This window comes from Numenius arquata, chromosome W (genome assembly GCF_964106895.1).
Source record: "Numenius arquata chromosome W, bNumArq3.hap1.1, whole genome shotgun sequence".
Classification (NCBI taxonomy): domain Eukaryota; kingdom Metazoa; phylum Chordata; class Aves; order Charadriiformes; family Scolopacidae; genus Numenius; species Numenius arquata.
The window spans coordinates 12,191,857-12,208,918 of NC_133615.1; the positions used below are offsets into that span (position 1 = coordinate 12,191,857).

The 17,062-nt window shown below is 54.0% G+C and overlaps 2 protein-coding genes across 2 annotated transcripts in view; one reads left to right on the forward strand and one right to left on the reverse strand.

Moving 5' to 3' along the window:
* The window catches only part of LOC141476793 (junction-mediating and -regulatory protein-like), a 221,418-nt gene that overhangs the window by 188,100 nt on the left and 16,256 nt on the right, over window positions 1-17,062 (reverse strand). The window lies entirely within an intron of this gene.
* LOC141476730 (adenosine 5'-monophosphoramidase HINT1-like) lies at window positions 5,869-9,818 on the forward strand. The gene is given in 6 exon segments (XM_074165537.1): window positions 5,869-5,883; window positions 6,694-6,806; window positions 6,842-7,064; window positions 7,066-7,095; window positions 8,569-8,673; window positions 9,479-9,818. Coding segments are annotated over 6 exon segments (651 nt in total). The 3' UTR covers window positions 9,644-9,818.

A 17,062-nucleotide genomic window follows, 5' to 3' on the forward strand; every position in this document is an offset into this window, starting at 1 on the left:
ATAAAGCCAGTGGAGGCTGCTGCTGCAACAACTGTAGAAAATACCGTATGTGACGCTACAGGCATGCCGTACAAGGGTGCTTTCGGCACAGTGCAATGTGTTGGAAGCATCCAACTCCCGTTGGAGCGCTTTATCAACGGCTGTGCGATGATAAGGCCCCGTTGATATCCCTTTTCTGCCGAGGAGGGATATGGTGGGAGAAAACAATCGGTCCCAATGGCAGCTGTGGTGCTTCCATAGCACAGTGGAATATCTCTTTTTGTCGATTTGGGTCAGCTGTCCTGGCTCTGTCCCCTCCCAACCTCTTGCCCACCCCCAGCTTACTGGACTGGGGGGGTGGGGGTGGTTGGAGAGACAGCCTCCATGCTGTGGGAGCGCTGCTCAGCAGTAGTGTTATGGTTTGAGAGAACCCATAACAACCTATTGTCGTTTAGACAATTATTCTATCACCCGATGACCCCTCCCCACCCGGAAAGGGGAATCGGGGAACACAAAGAAAACACAAGGGTTGAAGTATAAATAGATTTAATAGGCTAAGACTAAATAATTAACAATAATACTAAAGAACCAGTATTAATCCCGATACTGATATAAGATATACAGAAATTATACTCAGCCATCTATATCAGTAGGAAGCGGTGCACTCCCAGCAGTGGATAGCAAGTATCGGACACTGCGAGCGCAATGGCTTCAGGAGGAAGGGAAGGCCTCAGGGCTCCGGCACCGGGGCAAGGAGTTGTCTGGACCGCCGCCATCAGGGAGAGAGCGAGCTACGCAGCAAACTTTTCTAACTTATATTGGATGTGACGTTCATGGTATGAAATACTCCTGTTGGCCAGCCTGGGTCAAATGCCCAGGCCTTGCTCCTCCTTGTCCCTGCACCTGGCAAGGCTCGAAAACACTAGCCTTGAATCCCACAGAGCCTGGCTGGCTATAAAGTAAATATTTTCACAAATTCAGACACTAGAGTCTTCTAAAAGTGTAATTTTCCCCAGCATTAGAAGAAAAGATAGTCCTGTGTCTCTCAACCCAGGACAAGTAGCCAAAACCTTGGTGCGCTATCAACACCCTCCTAGCTACAACTACAAAGCACAGCACTATGAGGGCTGCTATGGGGAAAGTTACCTCCATCCCAGCCAGACCCAAACCAAAAGTACATCGCAGGGAGATGGCAAACTCCACCTTTCTTTAACAGCTATTAAAAAAAGGGAGATGGGCAGGGGAAAGCGGGGCCATCCTTCGTTGCCCTTGAACGCTGTGTTGCTGAGACATCCGAGACGCCCACTGGAAGGGGTCTTCATCTCTTCTATATCCCCAAGCGATCAGGTGAAGTTTGGTGACACGGGCGTGTAAGTAACCCGAGGACTTTGCCTTTATTTAATCTTCCCAGGGAGGAGATGGAAATGATTTGCCTGCAGTTTATGGAAACTGACATGTGGTGTTTCCTTGAAACTGCACTGGTGCAGTGTTTGCTTACTGGATGACTGAGCTAGGTAACATCCCTTGTTCCGCCTGTGTAAACTCCCCGAGGTATCTAGAAGGTGTTCCCGCTTCTGGGGGCAGGGGAGTTTTGAAGCAGCTAGGCATGGGGTGATTACCGTAGGTTTTGGAAGTCTCTGGCGCCCGGTGGGATTTATGTCTCGCCTCGCAGGCGACGCTGCCCATGCTTTGCTCCAGACCCGAGAGAGCAAAGGGTTATTGAACAGTGATCCACCGAAGAATCGTAGAATCCTAGAGCAGCCCAGGTGGGAAGGGACCTCGAAAGATCATCTGGTCGGACCTTTTGTGGCAAAGCCTCCGTCCTCTTCTTTGTAGCCACCCTTTCAGTACTGCAATACTGTGATGAGGTCCCCGTCCCCCCCCTCTCCCCGAGCCTTCTCTTTTCCAAGGGAGAAAAGACCCAACTCCTTCAGTGTTTCCTGGTAGGGGAGGTTCTCCAGCCCTTTGATCATCTTCGTGGCCCTCCTTGGGACCCTCTCCAGTCTGTCTGCACCTTTTTTTGAATTGTGGGGACAAGAACTGGACGCGGTGCTCCAGGTGCGGCCTGCGGGGGTGGCCTCCGTGAGAAGAGGCCAGGGTCTGCCCTGCGCCGGACACAGCTGGTTCCAGCCAGCTAGGCACCGGACTCGCCGCGGGCCAAAGCCGAGCAGCTCAGCGAAGCTGGTGGCGCCCCTGTGCAAACATATTTCACAGAATCACAGAATCTTCTAGGTTGGAAGGGACCTTCAAGATCATCTTGTCCAACCATCAACCTAACTGACAAAAATAAACACCCACAAAACAACAAAATGCAACACCATCACTAAACCATGTCTCCCAGCACCACGTCAACCTGTCTTTTGAACACTTCCAGGGATGGTGCTTCAACCACCTCCCTGGGCAGCCCATTCCAATGTCTGATAACCCTTTCAGTGAAAAAAAATTTCCTAATATCCAGCCTGTACCTCCCCCCGCGCAACTTGAGGCCGTTTCCTCTAGTCCTGTCGCCCGTGACTTGGGAGAAGAGACCGACCCCCGCCTCTCTACACCCTCCTTGCAGGTAGTTGTAGAGAGCAATAAGGTCTCCCCTCAGCCTCCTTTTCTCCAGGCTGAATAACCCTAGTTCCCTCAGCCTCTCCTCATAAGACTTGTGCTCCAGACCCCTCACCAGCCTTGTTGCTCTTCTCTGGACCCGCTCCAGCACCTCGATGTCTTTTTTGTGGTAGGGGGCCCAAAACTGGACACAGTACTTGAGGTGGGGCCTCACCAATGCCGAGTACAGGGGGACGATCACCTCCCGAGTCCTACTCGCCACACTGTTCCTGATACAGGCCAGGATGCTGTTGGCCGCCTTGGCCACCTGGGCACACTGCTGGCTCATGTTCAGCCGGCTGTCCACCAACACCCCCAGGTCCTTTTCTGCCGGGCAGCTCTCCAGCCACTCTTCCCCAAGCCTGTAGCGCTGCCTGGGGTCGTTGTGACCCAAGTGGAGGACCCGGCACTTCGCCTTGTTGAACCTCATCCCATTGGTCTCAGCCCATCGATCCAACCTGTCCGGATCCCTCTGCAAAGCCTTTCTACCCTCCAGCAGGTCGACACTGCCACCCAACTTAGTGTCGTCTGCGAACTTACTGAGGGTGCACTCAATCCCCTCGTCCAGATCATTGATAAAGATGTTAAAGAGAACGGGTCCCAGTACCGCGCCCTGGGGGACACCACTCGTGACCGGCCGCCAACTGGATTTAACTCCATTCACCACCACTCTCTGGGCCCGGCCCTCCAGCCAGTTTTTAACTAAGAAGGGGCAAAGCGCTGCCCGGGGCAGGTATTTCCCTGCTGCCCGTGGATCCGGCAGGTGGATGTTTCCTGAAGGAAGGAACTTTGTCATCCTGTTTTCTCCCCCTGCCCTGTTGAGGAGGGGCAGTGAGAGAGCAGCTGGGCGGGCCCCTGGCAGCCGGCCAAGGTGAACCCATCACAAAGCCTGAAAGGCAGGTTCCTCCGTGTAGAAGTGAAGGGGGTTGGTGGTTTAAGGAATGATAGTGACTGGGCTAGGAACAGGACGCTTTGGAGATAGGAAAGTCGGGAAATAGCTGGGGATCCAGTCACTTTGAGGGGGGGAAATTTCAAGGGAAAAAGCCTTCTTTCTGAGCAATAAGAGGCTCTCGTGAGAAAAAGGCTCTAGTCTCCATTTTTTTTCTCACTTGGTAATAAAAGTGACGAGGAACTGGAACAGCTGTAAAGAGGTCATGGAGTAGGTGTGAGCTTGGTTAACTTGGCCAAGCCAACCACGCAAAGCGGACCCATCCACCCGCATGGGAACCAGTGCCACCAGAAAAGCACGTAAGGTATTAGCAATTGGAGATTCCCTACTGAGAGGCACCGAAGCACCCGTTTGCCGTCCAGACAATTTCTCTAGAGAAGTCTGCTGCCTGCCAGGAGCTCGCATTCGTGGCATCACCGAGAGGCTGCCGAGCCTGGTGATCCCTACAGATTATCATCCGCTCCTACTATTCCGTGTAGGGTCTGACGAGGCAACTTAGAACCCTCCAAAGAGACTATGTGATGTCCCTCGGAGCGATGTTGAAAGGATCAGGAGCACAGGTGGTGGTCTCCTCTATCCTCCCAGTCAGAGGAAGGGGTCCAGGAAAGAGGAGACGAATTGAACAGGTGACTGCCTGGCTGCGTAGCTGCTGCCATACTCAAGGTTTTGGCTTCTATGATCACGGATGTACCTTTGAGAAGCCGGGTCTGTTGGGAGCTGATGGGATTCACCTGACCAAGCAGGGCAAGAGGGTCTTTGCCAACAAGCCGGCCAGACTTACAAGGAGGGCTTTAAACTAGACTCAGCGGGAGAAGGGGATGGAGTTCTGAGCAACAGGGAAGAGCCAGGGGCTGCTGATGCGTTAGGAACCAACAGGGGAACACCCGAGAAATGCCGCAAAGGAATTGGGGCTTGATCCTCCAAAAAGGTGACGCGGTCGACAGCCCAACTGAAGTGCCTCTATACCAGTGCGCGCAGCACGGGCGACAAACAGGAGGAGTTGGAAGCCCCTGTGCAGAAGGAGCAGAAGGGAGCTGGCAGCTCTTTAAGCACGTTTTTTTCTTAGAGCACAAGAGCTCTGGATTCCCATGCGTAAGACATGGGAAAATAGAAATTTGTCTACCTAGACTTTAGTAAAGCCTTTGACACCGTTTCCCACAGCATCCTCCTGGAGAAACTGGCTGCCCATGGTTTGGATGGGCGTACTCTTCGCCGGGTAAAAAAACTGGCTGGATGGCCGGGCCCAAAGAGTTGTGGTGAATGGAGTTAAATCCAGTTGGCGGCCGGTCACGAGCGGTGTTCCCCAGGGCTCAGTACTGGGGCCGGTTCTGTTTAATATCTTTATCAACGACCTGGACGAGGGAATCGAGTGCACCCTCGGTAAGGACCTGGGGGTGTTGGTGGACAGCCGGCTGAATATGAGCCAGCAGCGTGCCCAGGTGGCCAAGGCGGCCAACGGCATCCTGGCCTGTGTCAGGAATAGTGTGGTGAGCAGGACTAGGGAAGCGATCGTCCCGCTGTACTCGGCGCTGGTGAGGCCCCACTTTGAGTACTGTGTTCAGTTTTGGGCCCCTCGCTACAAGAAAGACATTGAGATTCCGGAGTGTGTCCAGAGAAGGGCAACCAAGCTGGTGAGGAGTCTAGAGCACAAGTCTTATGAGGAGGGGCTGAGGGAACTGGGGCTGTTTAGCCTGGAGAAAAGGAGGCTGAGGGGAGACCTTATCGCCCTCTACAACTACCTGCAAGGAGGCTGTAGCGAGGCAGGGGTTGGTCTCTTCTCCCAAGCAACAAGCGATAGGACAAGAGGAAACGGCCTCCAGTTGCGCCAGGGCAGGTTTAGGACGGATATTAGGAAAATTTCCCTCGCAGAAAGGGTTACCAAACATTGGAACAGGCTGCCCGGGGAAGCGGTTGAATCGCCATCCCTGGGGGTATTTAAAAGACGGGTAGGCGTGGTGGTTTGGGTAGCGTTAGGTTAATGGTTGGACTCGATGATCTGCAAGGTCCCTGCCAACCTAGACGATTCTATGATTCTATGAAATCGGGCAAGGAAGGCAGGAGCCCAGCACGGCTGAGCAAGGACCTTCTGGTCGAGCTGAAGCGCAAGAAGGAAATGCATAGGCAGTGGAAGCAGAGACACGCATCCTGGGAAGAATATAGGCATGCTGCCCGGGTGTGTAGGGATGGGATCGGGAAAGGTAAGGCACAGCTGGAGCTGAATTTGGCAAGGGATGTGAAGAATCAGAAGAAGGGCTTCTACAGTTGCGTTGGTCAGAAAAGGAAGACTAAAGAAAACCTACACCACCCCCCCTCCGATAAATAAGACAGGAGATCTAGCGCCAACCGACATGGAGAAGGCCGAGGTACTCAACGATTTTTCTCCTCCGTTTTCACTGGCAATCACTGTTCCCACAGCTCTCAAGTCCCCGAACCTCAAGGCAGGGACTGGGGGAACAAAGTCCCTCCCATCGTAGGAAACGAACCGGTTCGAGACCACCCGAGGAACCTGAACACACGCAAGTCCTGCACCTGGGGAGGAACAACCCCATGCACCAGTAGATGCCGGAGGCCGACTGGCTGGAAAGCAGCTTTGCAGAAAAGGATGTGGGGGGGGCTCCTGGCGGACACCAAGTTGAACGTGAGCCGACAACGTGCCCTTGCCGCAAAGAAGGCTAAGGATACCCTGAGCCCGATACAGAGGAAAGCAGGGGTTATGTGTGTTACGATACAGTTGTGTAGACCAATCAAATTGCTCGCTATCCCCGGGGGTGCAGGGCACCAGAGACCACCCTTGGGCAGCTTTGGGGGCGCTGCCTGTTTTTCTACGAGCCTCCTACCCAGCTTAGCGCAAATCCTATCTCGATCTGCCCCCCAGCCCTCAAGCCACCAGTGCTGAAGACACGCTTTGTATTTTATTTTGTCCCAGGAGGCGTGCAGCTTAGAAACGTCTGCAATCAAAGTGGGGCTTTCAGGGAACAATTTAGAGCGACTTCTGTTGGTTCTGCGGAGTGTTCTGAAAAGTTAAGGCCTGGCCTGCCCTGGCAAAAGCAGTCCTTTGACTGCACCAAAAAGCCACAAGCACGTTTGGGGTAGACTTGATGCGGTAATAAGTAACAACCAATAGTACTTCTAGCTACGACAGCCTCTTCTGAGACCTCGTTGCCCGCCCACAGGGTCGCAGCACTACACGGCGCGGATCCCTCCGCGGACTCGCCAACGTCTTCTCCCTCCACCCCCAGGTCGGATCCCTCCGCGCCCCGAGGGCACGCAAGCTCCCTGAGCCCCGGTAAGCACCGGGTCGACGAGGGCGGACCCGCCAAGGGGACGGGAACAAGCGAAAACGACAGACGAGACAGCCAATCGAGACGCGGGGTCGGCCGGCGGCGATCTGGCGGCCCAATGGGCGCCGCGGAGGGCCTGGCCGAGCGGAGGAAGCGCGGGGGCGACAACGGGCGTTGTCGTGGCTGACGAGCTTATTGGGGCGCGGGCCGCCTGGCCCGGTGGCGCCACTGCTGTCTTCGGAAAGATCATCGGCAAGGCGCTTCCCCGCCAACGTCGCCTACGAGGACGAGGAGGTAGCCGCGGCTTTGCTCTGTGCGCGGTTCCTCTTCCCTTCCCCCCTCCCCTCCCCCCGCGCTCGCAGGCACCCTGAGCCGAGGACGCGGTGCCCGGGAGCGCGGCAGGGCGGGTGGAGGGACGGGGGACGGACGGGGCCTCTCTGGGTTGTGGCGCTCTCTACTGCACGATCCCTATAACATCGCGCTTCTTCGGTGCCCCCGCGGCTGCCGCGGCGCGTACTGGGTTGCTGGAGCTGGCCGGCTCGCCTCGGTTCCCAGCCTCGCCGTGCCGTGTGCGCGCGTGCGTAGAGGAGGGCCTCTGACGGTAACGCACTTGGTGGCAGCCGCAGACGTTTGCCGCGTGATATCCCTTTGGCACTGCAAGTCGTGCAAAGTTTGCTGCCGAGGGATGGGAGCGGTCCTACCTCGTGTAGGACGATAGTCTTGAAACCTTAGATTAAGCGCACGCAGTCAGTCTCCTCGGGGATTCCAGGCGCACGTATGTAAACGGTGAACGTCCGAGTAGTGACCGTAATGAGTTAGTTCCGCGCAGGAGAAATGCGGGTCTTGATGCGCCTCCTAGTAGCATTATCGAGATTTCGCAGCTCTGCTGTGCTAGGCTTTGGTGCTGAGCCCCCAAACGGGATTATTGGAGCAAAGAATTACAGCTCTTCTTATTTTTCTCCAAAAAAAAAAAAAAAGTAAATATAAAAATCTAGAAACCCGTCATCCTGCAGGCTGCCAAAGCTTCCCAGATCTTGTTTCTGTGGTGAAGTGGGACGGTGATAACAGCATGCTTGCGAGGTTCACGGATGCTGGTGCTCCACAACGTGCTAGGAACTCGAGCGAGCCGCTTAGGCCTGTGGGGGGAAGAATGCAGCCCTTGCCTACACGATGTTAACTTTCAGTTAGTACCCCGTATAATTTTGTTGTTCAAGTGCCGAAGACTAGCAGTGAGGGATGTCTTCTGCTTTTGAAGGTAGGGTTTACGTGCAATGTAGAAGACAGACTCGTACTACGCGCTTGCAGGCTTTCTGCCTGCGCTTATGCTTTTGTTCAATGCTCGAGCTCCCTGTACCATGGAAAATGAATGGCCGCTGATGTTCCACTTTGCTAAATTCTTTGCCCGTTCGGTTAAGCCGTTTGTCTCCTGCCTCTGTGTGGACCACATCGAAGAGACAAACCGCTTAGGAAGCGATCGACCCAGATTAAAACATACTGGAGGTCGCTAATCTGAAGTACTGGCCCGTCTCCTTGCCCCCGTCGTCCTGCGTGCTGAATCCCACCTCTGGAGGGGGCTCTGTAAATACGTTGCGTGTTTTTGTACAGATAGCTTTAATGTCGCGTAAGGAAAACTCAACGTTTCGGCTTGTGTTTGGGGGATCTGGTAATCTGCTTCTGTAGGAGTTCAGTGGGGCACATTGATTTGCTTAAGCCGTTATTACCTTTCTCCGAAGCCAATTACGTTTTAACTGTTTACTCTTCCTCCAGTGCCTTGCGTTCCGTGATCTTTCCCCCCAAGCTCCGACGCTTCTCCTAGTCATGCCTAAGGAGCCAGTTATCAGGTTATCTGAAGCAGAAGATTCTGGTGAATGTGTAAGTACTGTGGGAGCTTTCTGTACGCTAGACTGTACCTGTCGTTAGTTCCTCATTTACTAGACTCTTTCCCATCCCCCCTTTTCCTCTCGATAGGGCGCGGTAGGCTGTTTTGGGTTTTCTGGCGCTGTAATCTTTTGCCTCTAGCTTGTAACGGAGTTGAGCTTTTTTGACTGAAAGTAGTGACGTAAAGCAATGCTCACCCCTGGGTACGTACTTGTGGTGCAAAATGCAGTGTTGTTTTGGAGCGCAGTCTGATGCCTATTGTCACGGTTTAGAGTAAGAGTAGTAGTAGTTCTTCTAATACGGAGAAGAGGGCTTGGGGTTCTTGGCAGGTCAGGGGTGAGGAAGGGCGAAGCTGGTTGAGGGGTGCTGGGTGCTTCACTTTTAGCTATAAAAGTCAAGTTCGGAGACTTTGTAAACCCACGCAAAAGGCAGCCTGAAGCTTATTTTCCACCCGAGTTGCTTATGTTGCCTGAAGAGGTAATGGGGGGCTTTAACCCGGAGACAAACTTAGCTTCTGTGGCTGTTTTGTAGTCCGTTACCCGTCTAGCTTGCAAGCAATTGCATAGCCCTTTTTTTGCCCCCTATAGTGTGCGTAATCGGTCTTTGTGGCTTTGCTTGGAAAATGTCAGTTGCAGGCGGACAGACAGTAATTTGAAGCGCAGTGGTTGAATTGCTAGGAATTGGCTAACTGGTTTCTCTGGGTGGCGCTCTGCTCTCATTCCTTCCCTCCCTGCCCTCTCCCCTCTTTGTGTGTGGCTTTTTATTGTAGTTATTTATGGTTTTGTGCTTCCTTCTCCAGCTGCTTGGGCATTTAATGACTGTTGGCAAGAAGCGTGCTGCTCACCTGGGCCTGGCCAATGGATTCCGGATGGTTGTGGATGAAGGGCCCGAGGGTGGGCAGCCTGTGTGTCGCGTACATCTACGTATTCTGGGTGGCCGTCAGTTGGGCTGGCCGCCTGGCTAAGATTTGTGCACCGCAAGAGTTGCTGCACGTGTACAAATCGCCGCTGAATGGATCTCGCCTGTTGCCCGTCGATCTAGCCACTGTTGATGTCGAATTTTTTGTGACGTGTGTCTGTGGAAGGTAATAAAAGCTGCGAGCAGCAGTTGCACAAATAAAGATTTAGCATGGGGATATCATCTCTGTCTTGTGCGCGTCTTACTGAGGGGAAATAGTTCTGCAAGTTAAAACGGTGTCTCCCCGGAGTGTAAGTATGTGGAGTGTTTCAGTCTGTTAGCAGCGTTCTATAGATAGACGGTGATTTGGCCAGTCATTTGAAGCGTGACGCTGGAACCGCTTAGCAGTCTCCTGCCTCTTGTAGGAAGCAAACTCTTCGCTCTTTGGGAGCGGTACGCAAACGTACATAAAGCCAGTGGAGGCTGCTGCTGCAACAACTGTAGAAAATACCGTATGTGACGCTACAGGCATGCCGTACAAGGGTGCTTTCGGCACAGTGCAATGTGTTGGAAGCATCCAACTCCCGTTGGAGCGCTTTATCAACGGCTGTGCGATGATAAGGCCCCGTTGATATCCCTTTTCTGCCGAGGAGGGATATGGTGGGAGAAAACAATCGGTCCCAATGGCAGCTGTGGTGCTTCCATAGCACAGTGGAATATCTCTTTTTGTCGATTTGGGTCAGCTGTCCTGGCTCTGTCCCCTCCCAACCTCTTGCCCACCCCCAGCTTACTGGACTGGGGGGGTGGGGGTGGTTGGAGAGACAGCCTCCATGCTGTGGGAGCGCTGCTCAGCAGTAGTGTTATGGTTTGAGAGAACCCATAACAACCTATTGTCGTTTAGACAATTATTCTATCACCCGATGACCCCTCCCCACCCGGAAAGGGGAATCGGGGAACACAAAGAAAACACAAGGGTTGAAGTATAAATAGATTTAATAGGCTAAGACTAAATAATTAACAATAATACTAAAGAACCAGTATTAATCCCGATACTGATATAAGATATACAGAAATTATACTCAGCCATCTATATCAGTAGGAAGCGGTGCACTCCCAGCAGTGGATAGCAAGTATCGGACACTGCGAGCGCAATGGCTTCAGGAGGAAGGGAAGGCCTCAGGGCTCCGGCACCGGGGCAAGGAGTTGTCTGGACCGCCGCCATCAGGGAGAGAGCGAGCTACGCAGCAAACTTTTCTAACTTATATTGGATGTGACGTTCATGGTATGAAATACTCCTGTTGGCCAGCCTGGGTCAAATGCCCAGGCCTTGCTCCTCCTTGTCCCTGCACCTGGCAAGGCTCGAAAACACTAGCCTTGAATCCCACAGAGCCTGGCTGGCTATAAAGTAAATATTTTCACAAATTCAGACACTAGAGTCTTCTAAAAGTGTAATTTTCCCCAGCATTAGAAGAAAAGATAGTCCTGTGTCTCTCAACCCAGGACAAGTAGCCAAAACCTTGGTGCGCTATCAACACCCTCCTAGCTACAACTACAAAGCACAGCACTATGAGGGCTGCTATGGGGAAAGTTACCTCCATCCCAGCCAGACCCAAACCAAAAGTACATCGCAGGGAGATGGCAAGCTCCACCTTTCTTTAACAGCTATTAAAAAAAGGGAGATGGGCAGGGGAAAGCGGGGCCATCCTTCGTTGCCCTTGAACGCTGTGTTGCTGAGACATCCGAGACGCCCACTGGAAGGGGTCTTCATCTCTTCTATATCCCCAAGCGATCAGGTGAAGTTTGGTGACACGGGCGTGTAAGTAACCCGAGGACTTTGCCTTTATTTAATCTTCCCAGGGAGGAGATGGAAATGATTTGCCTGCAGTTTATGGAAACTGACATGTGGTGTTTCCTTGAAACTGCACTGGTGCAGTGTTTGCTTACTGGATGACTGAGCTAGGTAACATCCCTTGTTCCGCCTGTGTAAACTCCCCGAGGTATCTAGAAGGTGTTCCCGCTTCTGGGGGCAGGGGAGTTTTGAAGCAGCTAGGCATGGGGTGATTACCGTAGGTTTTGGAAGTCTCTGGCGCCCGGTGGGATTTATGTCTCGCCTCGCAGGCGACGCTGCCCATGCTTTGCTCCAGACCCGAGAGAGCAAAGGGTTATTGAACAGTGATCCACCGAAGAATCGTAGAATCCTAGAGCAGCCCAGGTGGGAAGGGACCTCGAAAGATCATCTGGTCGGACCTTTTGTGGCAAAGCCTCCGTCCTCTTCTTTGTAGCCACCCTTTCAGTACTGCAATACTGTGATGAGGTCCCCGTCCCCCCCCTCTCCCCGAGCCTTCTCTTTTCCAAGGGAGAAAAGACCCAACTCCTTCAGTGTTTCCTGGTAGGGGAGGTTCTCCAGCCCTTTGATCATCTTCGTGGCCCTCCTTGGGACCCTCTCCAGTCTGTCTGCACCTTTTTTTGAATTGTGGGGACAAGAACTGGACGCGGTGCTCCAGGTGCGGCCTGCGGGGGTGGCCTCCGTGAGAAGAGGCCAGGGTCTGCCCTGCGCCGGACACAGCTGGTTCCAGCCAGCTAGGCACCGGACTCGCCGCGGGCCAAAGCCGAGCAGCTCAGCGAAGCTGGTGGCGCCCCTGTGCAAACATATTTCACAGAATCACAGAATCTTCTAGGTTGGAAGGGACCTTCAAGATCATCTTGTCCAACCATCAACCTAACTGACAAAAATAAACACCCACAAAACAACAAAATGCAACACCATCACTAAACCATGTCTCCCAGCACCACGTCAACCTGTCTTTTGAACACTTCCAGGGATGGTGCTTCAACCACCTCCCTGGGCAGCCCATTCCAATGTCTGATAACCCTTTCAGTGAAAAAAAATTTCCTAATATCCAGCCTGTACCTCCCCCCGCGCAACTTGAGGCCGTTTCCTCTAGTCCTGTCGCCCGTGACTTGGGAGAAGAGACCGACCCCCGCCTCTCTACACCCTCCTTGCAGGTAGTTGTAGAGAGCAATAAGGTCTCCCCTCAGCCTCCTTTTCTCCAGGCTGAATAACCCTAGTTCCCTCAGCCTCTCCTCATAAGACTTGTGCTCCAGACCCCTCACCAGCCTTGTTGCTCTTCTCTGGACCCGCTCCAGCACCTCGATGTCTTTTTTGTGGTAGGGGGCCCAAAACTGGACACAGTACTTGAGGTGGGGCCTCACCAATGCCGAGTACAGGGGGACGATCACCTCCCGAGTCCTACTCGCCACACTGTTCCTGATACAGGCCAGGATGCTGTTGGCCGCCTTGGCCACCTGGGCACACTGCTGGCTCATGTTCAGCCGGCTGTCCACCAACACCCCCAGGTCCTTTTCTGCCGGGCAGCTCTCCAGCCACTCTTCCCCAAGCCTGTAGCGCTGCCTGGGGTCGTTGTGACCCAAGTGGAGGACCCGGCACTTCGCCTTGTTGAACCTCATCCCATTGGTCTCAGCCCATCGATCCAACCTGTCCGGATCCCTCTGCAAAGCCTTTCTACCCTCCAGCAGGTCGACACTGCCACCCAACTTAGTGTCGTCTGCGAACTTACTGAGGGTGCACTCAATCCCCTCGTCCAGATCATTGATAAAGATGTTAAAGAGAACGGGTCCCAGTACCGCGCCCTGGGGGACACCACTCGTGACCGGCCGCCAACTGGATTTAACTCCATTCACCACCACTCTCTGGGCCCGGCCCTCCAGCCAGTTTTTAACTAAGAAGGGGCAAAGCGCTGCCCGGGGCAGGTATTTCCCTGCTGCCCGTGGATCCGGCAGGTGGATGTTTCCTGAAGGAAGGAACTTTGTCATCCTGTTTTCTCCCCCTGCCCTGTTGAGGAGGGGCAGTGAGAGAGCAGCTGGGCGGGCCCCTGGCAGCCGGCCAAGGTGAACCCATCACAAAGCCTGAAAGGCAGGTTCCTCCGTGTAGAAGTGAAGGGGGTTGGTGGTTTAAGGAATGATAGTGACTGGGCTAGGAACAGGACGCTTTGGAGATAGGAAAGTCGGGAAATAGCTGGGGATCCAGTCACTTTGAGGGGGGGAAATTTCAAGGGAAAAAGCCTTCTTTCTGAGCAATAAGAGGCTCTCGTGAGAAAAAGGCTCTAGTCTCCATTTTTTTTCTCACTTGGTAATAAAAGTGACGAGGAACTGGAACAGCTGTAAAGAGGTCATGGAGTAGGTGTGAGCTTGGTTAACTTGGCCAAGCCAACCACGCAAAGCGGACCCATCCACCCGCATGGGAACCAGTGCCACCAGAAAAGCACGTAAGGTATTAGCAATTGGAGATTCCCTACTGAGAGGCACCGAAGCACCCGTTTGCCGTCCAGACAATTTCTCTAGAGAAGTCTGCTGCCTGCCAGGAGCTCGCATTCGTGGCATCACCGAGAGGCTGCCGAGCCTGGTGATCCCTACAGATTATCATCCGCTCCTACTATTCCGTGTAGGGTCTGACGAGGCAACTTAGAACCCTCCAAAGAGACTATGTGATGTCCCTCGGAGCGATGTTGAAAGGATCAGGAGCACAGGTGGTGGTCTCCTCTATCCTCCCAGTCAGAGGAAGGGGTCCAGGAAAGAGGAGACGAATTGAACAGGTGACTGCCTGGCTGCGTAGCTGCTGCCATACTCAAGGTTTTGGCTTCTATGATCACGGATGTACCTTTGAGAAGCCGGGTCTGTTGGGAGCTGATGGGATTCACCTGACCAAGCAGGGCAAGAGGGTCTTTGCCAACAAGCCGGCCAGACTTACAAGGAGGGCTTTAAACTAGACTCAGCGGGAGAAGGGGATGGAGTTCTGAGCAACAGGGAAGAGCCAGGGGCTGCTGATGCGTTAGGAACCAACAGGGGAACACCCGAGAAATGCCGCAAAGGAATTGGGGCTTGATCCTCCAAAAAGGTGACGCGGTCGACAGCCCAACTGAAGTGCCTCTATACCAGTGCGCGCAGCACGGGCGACAAACAGGAGGAGTTGGAAGCCCCTGTGCAGAAGGAGCAGAAGGGAGCTGGCAGCTCTTTAAGCACGTTTTTTTCTTAGAGCACAAGAGCTCTGGATTCCCATGCGTAAGACATGGGAAAATAGAAATTTGTCTACCTAGACTTTAGTAAAGCCTTTGACACCGTTTCCCACAGCATCCTCCTGGAGAAACTGGCTGCCCATGGTTTGGATGGGCGTACTCTTCGCCGGGTAAAAAAACTGGCTGGATGGCCGGGCCCAAAGAGTTGTGGTGAATGGAGTTAAATCCAGTTGGCGGCCGGTCACGAGCGGTGTTCCCCAGGGCTCAGTACTGGGGCCGGTTCTGTTTAATATCTTTATCAACGACCTGGACGAGGGAATCGAGTGCACCCTCGGTAAGGACCTGGGGGTGTTGGTGGACAGCCGGCTGAATATGAGCCAGCAGCGTGCCCAGGTGGCCAAGGCGGCCAACGGCATCCTGGCCTGTGTCAGGAATAGTGTGGTGAGCAGGACTAGGGAAGCGATCGTCCCGCTGTACTCGGCGCTGGTGAGGCCCCACTTTGAGTACTGTGTTCAGTTTTGGGCCCCTCGCTACAAGAAAGACATTGAGATTCCGGAGTGTGTCCAGAGAAGGGCAACCAAGCTGGTGAGGAGTCTAGAGCACAAGTCTTATGAGGAGGGGCTGAGGGAACTGGGGCTGTTTAGCCTGGAGAAAAGGAGGCTGAGGGGAGACCTTATCGCCCTCTACAACTACCTGCAAGGAGGCTGTAGCGAGGCAGGGGTTGGTCTCTTCTCCCAAGCAACAAGCGATAGGACAAGAGGAAACGGCCTCCAGTTGCGCCAGGGCAGGTTTAGGACGGATATTAGGAAAATTTCCCTCGCAGAAAGGGTTACCAAACATTGGAACAGGCTGCCCGGGGAAGCGGTTGAATCGCCATCCCTGGGGGTATTTAAAAGACGGGTAGGCGTGGTGGTTTGGGTAGCGTTAGGTTAATGGTTGGACTCGATGATCTGCAAGGTCCCTGCCAACCTAGACGATTCTATGATTCTATGAAATCGGGCAAGGAAGGCAGGAGCCCAGCACGGCTGAGCAAGGACCTTCTGGTCGAGCTGAAGCGCAAGAAGGAAATGCATAGGCAGTGGAAGCAGAGACACGCATCCTGGGAAGAATATAGGCATGCTGCCCGGGTGTGTAGGGATGGGATCGGGAAAGGTAAGGCACAGCTGGAGCTGAATTTGGCAAGGGATGTGAAGAATCAGAAGAAGGGCTTCTACAGTTGCATTGGTCAGAAAAGGAAGACTAAAGAAAACCTACACCACCCCCCCTCCGATAAATAAGACAGGAGATCTAGCGCCAACCGACATGGAGAAGGCCGAGGTACTCAACGATTTTTCTCCTCCGTTTTCACTGGCAATCACTGTTCCCACAGCTCTCAAGTCCCCGAACCTCAAGGCAGGGACTGGGGGAACAAAGTCCCTCCCATCGTAGGAAACGAACCGGTTCGAGACCACCCGAGGAACCTGAACACACGCAAGTCCTGCACCTGGGGAGGAACAACCCCATGCACCAGTAGATGCCGGAGGCCGACTGGCTGGAAAGCAGCTTTGCAGAAAAGGATGTGGGGGGGGCTCCTGGCGGACACCAAGTTGAACGTGAGCCGACAACGTGCCCTTGCCGCAAAGAAGGCTAAGGATACCCTGAGCCCGATACAGAGGAAAGCAGGGGTTATGTGTGTTACGATACAGTTGTGTAGACCAATCAAATTGCTCGCTATCCCCGGGGGTGCAGGGCACCAGAGACCACCCTTGGGCAGCTTTGGGGGCGCTGCCTGTTTTTCTACGAGCCTCCTACCCAGCTTAGCGCAAATCCTATCTCGATCTGCCCCCCAGCCCTCAAGCCACCAGTGCTGAAGACACGCTTTGTATTTTATTTTGTCCCAGGAGGCGTGCAGCTTAGAAACGTCTGCAATCAAAGTGGGGCTTTCAGGGAACAATTTAGAGCGACTTCTGTTGGTTCTGCGGAGTGTTCTGAAAAGTTAAGGCCTGGCCTGCCCTGGCAAAAGCAGTCCTTTGACTGCACCAAAAAGCCACAAGCACGTTTGGGGTAGACTTGATGCGGTAATAAGTAACAACCAATAGTACTTCTAGCTACGACAGCCTCTTCTGAGACCTCGTTGCCCGCCCACAGGGTCGCAGCACTACACGGCGCGGATCCCTCCGCGGACTCGCCAACGTCTTCTCCCTCCACCCCCAGGTCGGATCCCTCCGCGCCCCGAGGGCACGCAAGCTCCCTGAGCCCCGGTAAGCACCGGGTCGACGAGGGCGGACCCGCCAAGGGGACGGGAACAAGCGAAAACGACAGACGAGACAGCCAATCGAGACGCGGGGTCGGCCGGCGGCGATCTGGCGGCCCAATGGGCGCCGCGGAGGGCCTGGCCGAGCGGAGGAAGCGCGGGGGCGACAACGGGCGTTGTCGTGGCTGACGAGCTTATTGGGGCGCGGGCCGCCTGGCCC